Source organism: Wasmannia auropunctata, unplaced genomic scaffold (assembly GCF_000956235.1).
Source record: "Wasmannia auropunctata unplaced genomic scaffold, wasmannia.A_1.0 LD335990.1, whole genome shotgun sequence".
NCBI lineage: Eukaryota > Metazoa > Arthropoda > Insecta > Hymenoptera > Formicidae > Wasmannia > Wasmannia auropunctata.
Window position 1 is genome coordinate 202 of NW_012026900.1, and position 6,853 is coordinate 7,054.

Genomic DNA, 6,853 nt, shown 5'->3' on the forward strand with positions numbered 1-6,853 from the left:
TGAACGTATGCATCTTTGATTGCAGATTTGTTGCTTGGAACTAAAATGAATAGATGCATTCGTAACTTTATATATGTTTCTGGAGTAATTACAAGAAAGATATAAATCACGCGATTGTGATGAATTTTTCTCAACGCGGTATCGCACGATAAAATACTGTTATTTATATTTTTCACCTATTGATTGATAAAAATGATAATTGTAATTAAATTTGCATTTTTCACTGTCATAACTTTTCACATGTTTGTATTAGACCACACATTGAAGATTAAGAACTGCGAGTTGGAGATCAGAATTTGATCTATCAGAATGAAACGAATTAAAATTAATATTATCTGATTGATCGCATTCTAATCTTCAATTTCCAGTCCTTAATCTTTAATCCATAGTCCGATACGCTCTTTGAAAAATTCGGATTTATCTGATTATCTCATAAAATACATATAATCTCATGGTTAATTTTTATCGATTACTATATCTGACATTCGTACCCACATATCATTAAGAGATTATACATATATCGTATACTTAAAGGTCAATACGATTCTTGTAATGTAAATAATTACAAATTTACCTAATCTGAATCAAACAAATATATAAATAAGAAATAAGAAAAAAAATTTATTTACAAACAAAATAAAATAAATCTTTAATAAAATCTCGAATAAAAGTTATTTGTAAAAATAATTATTGTACTTAAATAATGCATATTATATATTTACTAATACTTCTTTTGATTGTTATGCCATCCCTATGTGAGTGACGCGTGAATTTTTTTCAAGAGCTCCGTTGTCCATTCGTGGATAATGCATGGTTTTACTTATTTGATTAAGAATGATTGTATTATGTATTTGTGAAGACATCAAGAGAAAAACAATAAAATATTATTAAAATAATGCATTAAATTTTTTTAAAACAGAATTATTTGTTTTATTTTATCTATTTAACTGTTTCACGCTCAAAAAATTCTATTTCAGAATAATAATTTTATTTTTATTTATTTTCAAATTACATTATTAAATATCTAATGATATATGTAATATAAAGTACACGTTAATATGCATTCATTATGTTTATTAATTTTGTTTGTTATGTTTCGTATATATCATATCAAAACATAATAAAGTTTCGTATATATCATATAATATATATATATATTTTTTCGTACACATTTATTTTCTAATCTAATTTTGCATATTTTATAAACATTTGGGCATTTTTGGACTTTGGGATTCTCAGAGTTTATATTGAAATCTGTTTGATAATTAAAGTGTTCAATAACGTTTATTTAAACAATGTGTTATTTAAATAATCATAGCATTTAAACAAAGATATTTTTAGGCGAGACATGTAGATAAAAATAATGATTTATACACATAGTAATTATCAGAAAATTATTTTAAATTCTCTCTTATACGCACACACAATTATAGTCATTATTTATCTTACATTATATTAAACTTGTTAAACGTTTTATGACAGAATCTCTATGTAATGTTTATGGGATAAGTATCAAAGAATATTAATACATTTAAATAATAATGCGTGCGTATAAAATATATTTCGTTTTATCCTATTATTCAACGATATGTTTTCAATAAACCGCATGTTTTTGGATCCAATCCTGGAAAGAGGCTACCCTACTGAATACATCGGGCGATCCACGAGCGCATGGTTGACCGAATGAGACAATGCCGATCTGAACACCTTCAGCAACAAGAGGACCACCGGAATCACCCTGAAAATTTAATAGAGACAAAGATTAATTATTTGCTAGATCAAAATTTTATTTAGTTTAATTCACTCGTTATATTTAATTATTATAATATAATTTTAATACTGTGATATTATTTTTTTAGTCTTAAATTGTAGAGAAAAAATTTTCTACTTTTATTTTATGTATAACTCTTATATATGTATGTATACATATAATTTTATATATCGAGAATAAAGTCGCAACTTAATATTATCTCCTATTTAATATTTAGATATTTTTAGTGTTTGTAAAACTCAAATCTTCATCACTATATATATATATATATATGTATTTGTATTTGCATTAGAGAGATAAATAATGGATTATGAATACTTTTCTCGTTTATTGCACGTCATTTACAACAATAATTTAGGTAAAATAGTACTTACGTGACACGCGCCTTCGCCTGCTTTTGTTAATGTACAAATGTGAGTAGACTGTACCCTCCAGTGTTCTTGTTTGCATTTATTTTGATCATAAACAACCAACTCGATCTCTTGTAATTTGTCAGGAACTTTACCACCAAGCTAAAAGTAAGAAATATAAGAAGTTTTTTTATAAACTTACACAGCATAAGAAAAAATTATACGTATATAACATTAGTTTAGTGCATGTTCATTAAATTTTTAAGTAAATTAAAAAAAAAATTAATATTAATCTATCAGCACATTGTGCAATTTTAATTTTTTTATGTAAATAATTTCAAAAACTTTTTCTACTCATTGTGAACTATGTTTAATCATAACACAAGAAGAAATAAATAATATAATTATTTCTTATTATCAATGTTAAAGAAATACAATTTTAAGGATGAAAAATCTTATATTTTAATAAATTTTTAAAATAAAATTTGATAAATATTAGATAAAGCCAAAGGTTTTGTTATATAAAATGATCTCTGTTTAATGCTTACCGAAGTTCTTCCCCATCCAGATAAAGTGCAGGGTTTGCCAGCTGGAGTAAACGGAAATTCGGGAATTGCAAGTGTTATGGGCTGTATATTTTTGTTGAATTGAATAGGATTTTTCAGAATAATTAAACCGATGTCATTGACTAATGCAAAAGGATCAAAACCCTCGTGAACGATGACTTTTTTAGCTTTGTAGACGGTACCAAGCTCGCTTAACAGATTTGTGCCGGCGTGGATAGTTAGCGCTTCCAGAGATGGACCTGATTCGTAGCTGTTAAACAGAACACATTTTGATTACTTTTCATTTTTCAGGTAATTTTAAATATTGCTTTATTAGCAGGTATAACAAAAAGAATTTTCTATCCTATATTCACAGGTACGTGTATAAATAATATAAAGCAAGAATAAAGTGTACGTACCCCACTATACAATGAGCGGCAGTGAGAATCATATTCCGACTTAGAATAGATCCGCCGCAGGAATGACTTCCGTATCTTCTCAGAGATACTTGATATGGAAACTTGTCGGGTGGAGCATCCTTTCCACCAACAATCTGAGTGTTTGGAAAGCCTGTAAGATGTGTGCAATAAAACAAAATGTAAAACAAAATATAAATCAGAATTATGACGCAATGCTGTTTAGCTTTTAATAATATAAATAATTATTAATATATTATATTAGTCCATAAATTATTAATAAGTACGTATATACAATAATTTTTTACTATTAAATTTAAGAAAATGTGCACATTTTATTTCTTATTAATTAAATTATTATAAAAGAGATATAAGATGTTAAGAACATTATTTCGTGATTATCATCTTAAAATAATCCAGTTTTATTCTTTTTGATACATACAAACTTTGAATTAATATATAATTAATTTTATTAAAAAATCACAAAAGATTTTTTATATTTAAAGTATTATAATATATATAAATTTAGTAGTTTTACTTTAATTATTACGCAAATATAAAAAATTCCAAGTTTGTACGTATTTGCCACTTTAATTTATAGCTTGTAAAAATGAAATGAAATGAATTAAATAATCAAAATTAATTATATTTGTTCTCGCTTACCGTGAGCGGCTACCGCTAAGCAAGCGACTACCAAAGCAAAGAACGCGTGCATATTGAAAGCGTGTTACTGGGTAATAGCGTAGCTGTTTCATACGTTTATATAGGCGGTTTTGAGTACTTCATCAAGAGAATGTACTTCACAATGTATATATGTGTATATATGTATATATGACACGTAAAAACGAAATCTATTTAATCCAGATTTAATCATTAGATTCTCTCGAAATGAATTTGATAATTATCAATTTATGCAAGACGTGTGAGATTGAATTGTGTCTACGAAGATCTCTATCAGTCGGTGAAGAATTTATTTCGAAATCTTTATCTGGATAACCAGTCGATACGATAATTAAAAAGAGACGCAAATTATTCATGGAACCATTTTAAAAACAAAGATTTTCTCAATAAATATATTGATAATACATTGGGATAGCTCGTATATTTCCTCTGTATTGCAATTTTATGACAGTTAAAATTATCATAAACTGGAATTTGAGCTATTCAAAAAAATTATTTTTTAATGCTAACAAATAAATTGTAAATGATAAATAATTGGCAAAACTGTGCTGTTTTAAAATATTTGAAAATTTATTATTATATTACATGTCAATTTATATATTATTCGCAGTAATAATATAAAAGCATTAAATTCCATTTAATTCCTATTCGATATCAACCATATGCTCTTTGATCCAATCTTGATATGCGGATACCTTAACAAATTTGTCAGGTTCTCCTAGAGCGCATGGAGTCACAAAAGATGCGATTCCAATCTGCACGTCCATGGCTATGAGAGCGCTACCTGAATCACCCTGCAACATTATGAGAAATCGTTAGAAGTAAAAACTAATTTTTACAATTATTTTTTTTTCTAATGAATAAACCTTAAATTATAGAGATCGTGTTAAAAATAATAATAAACTATGCGTTACATGGCACACTCCCTCGCCGGTTTTTGTAAGAGTGCAGACGTGATTATCGGTTACTCTCCATGACGAAAGCTTGCATTTCTCGGGGGAGTAAACTTTCAGAACGATTTCTTGTAAAGTGTTGGGTGTAGGTCCGCCGAGCTAAAAGAATGTTTCGTGTTCATAAATAAACAATTTGCCATCATAATTAAGCAACGCGGAAAAAGTCAAGACTGATTGTGTATAATTAGTATAATATTAAGTTTCTCAAAAATGTGAAAAATAAGAAAAATGTGACTACAATATACAATCGTTAGATAGTAGAAATTGTGTAATTAACTATGTAATTAACTATTTTCATCTATAAGCATTACGAAATATTTATATCAATAAAGATCCGAAAAAACTTGAAAGACTATGATTAATTAATACAGAACATTGCATACTCTAAAGAAAGAAATTTACAAACTTTTTACCAAACTACTGATATTTTAGTTGCTGTAAATTATATATGTATATCTCACTCTTGACTATTAGGTAATATTAAATTTTTGAAAATTTACTGAAGTGGTGCCCCAACCAGACACAACGCAAGGAAGATCTGTGACAGCGATATCTTTCTGTGCAAGCCGAATGGGCTTTACCACATTGGTGAACACAATGTCCTTGTTTAATCGAATGAGACCAACATCGTAATTAAGTCTGAAATCGTCGAAACCAGTGTGCCACGTCACACTCTCCGCTTGATAAACATCACCTGTCTCGTTTAAATAGATCGTACCAGCGTGTACTTTGAGTTTCTTGGCATCGGTGACACTTAAAAAAAAATCATTTTGTTAAAATGCAAGATAATTCTAGCTCTTCAATTTTCAATATCATGTACGATAAATTCTTAAAATTCGTTATATAATATTAAATTTATATAATATTGAAAGAATAACTCTAACTTTTTAAGTATTTATTTAAAAAAATTAAAATTTTATAAATGGTATTTTTATAAATTGAAGGGATTTAACATAACATAAGAATATATATTGCAAAATATTATAACTGAATAAATTCAGTACAAGTAACATTGCAATAATCTAATACTCTTTTAGCGTACAAAAAATTTTTATTTGCATATATATTGTGTGTAACATTTTTATTATGATCTTTAAAAAGAAACTCTTTTAGTAATATTTAGATCAAATCGTGCAATCCACTATTGACAGAAAGTGCTAGAATGTGAACAATTAATATAAATCACAAGGACACTTACAAATTTACGCAATGAGCTGCAGTGAGAATGTAACGTTTGTTAATAATTGATCCTCCGCAACGAAAGCTGCCCTCATATTTCAAGGCAACATGATGTGGATATTTTCCGAGCGGTGCGTCTGTGCCGCCGATGATATGCGACGTCGGCAAACCTTATAAACAAAGAATTTTACATATCGTAATCTATTTAAAAATTAATCACTTTTGTATAAAATAATTTAATTAATAAATGTATAAAAAATTTAAAAAGTATATATATGTATACATAAATTTAATTACGCACATTTTATTATTTTCTATTTTTTATTTTTATTCTAAAATAATTATTTTATTAAGATTTAAATATTACAAAAATATTATAAGAATATTATAATAAAAAGAGAGAAAATTAAAAGATCAAATGTTCTTATATTTTATACAGATAAAACAGATTATATCAATTTTATTTAAACAAATCTAATTTATAAATATTATAAAGTTAGTTCTTCAAGCGCGTAAAAAGAGCAAGAAAAGATTATTTAAAAGAGATTTATTATTTTACCGTGAACTGTAAATACCAAAGCGATAAAAAAGAAATTAATTGCCGCGTACATGATTACTGAAATATACTGTGCACAGACGAATGGCGACAGTATTTATAGTTAAGCAGCCTTTTATAATTCTTTCATCACCATTATCCTACAATCTATCAACTTCAAATTAAAAGATCTCAAGATGCACAAGTATTTGTATTTGTATGCTGTGATATTTACACTCACAAAGAAAATAACTTCTCGATTTGAAATAAGATTGGATATATATGATTTCAAGTGCTCAATTATTGTCGTTTCTCATCTTTATAAATATATCAATTTGTATGTATTATATTTTACGACAATTAAACACATATTTTTATAATAAATTGGCAATTTTTTATTCTTGAATACATTAGTTTTTTTTC

At 26.8% G+C, this 6,853-nt stretch overlaps 1 protein-coding gene across 1 annotated transcript; it reads right to left on the bottom strand.

The window, feature by feature from the left end:
• Positions 1-1,057: 1,057 nt before the first annotated feature.
• LOC105453974 (serine protease 48-like) lies at positions 1,058-6,542 on the bottom strand. The gene is made up of 10 exons (XM_011696284.1): positions 6,455-6,542; positions 5,915-6,065; positions 5,217-5,469; positions 4,678-4,815; positions 4,411-4,557; positions 3,746-3,803; positions 3,086-3,236; positions 2,670-2,937; positions 2,146-2,283; positions 1,058-1,738 (listed from the first exon to the last, which is right to left on the bottom strand). Exons 1-10 carry the CDS (start codon positions 6,504-6,506, stop codon positions 1,595-1,597), a joined length of 1,500 nt encoding a protein of 499 aa, XP_011694586.1. The 5' UTR covers positions 6,507-6,542; the 3' UTR covers positions 1,058-1,594.
• Positions 6,543-6,853: the final 311 nt, after the last annotated feature.

Excerpts from the sequence above, each read along its gene's own strand:
- LOC105453974 (XM_011696284.1), bottom strand. The coding sequence starts at position 6,506 with ATGTACGCGGCAATTAATTTCTTTTTTATCGCTTTGGTATTTACAGTT. Across the intron at positions 3,237-3,745 it reads CTTAGCGGTAGCCGCTCACG|GCTTTCCAAACACTCAGATT; the intron begins GTAAGCGAGAAC and ends CACATCTTACAG. Across the intron at positions 2,284-2,669 it reads CTGGATGGGGAAGAACTTCG|CTTGGTGGTAAAGTTCCTGA; the intron begins GTAAGCATTAAA and ends TCTTACTTTTAG.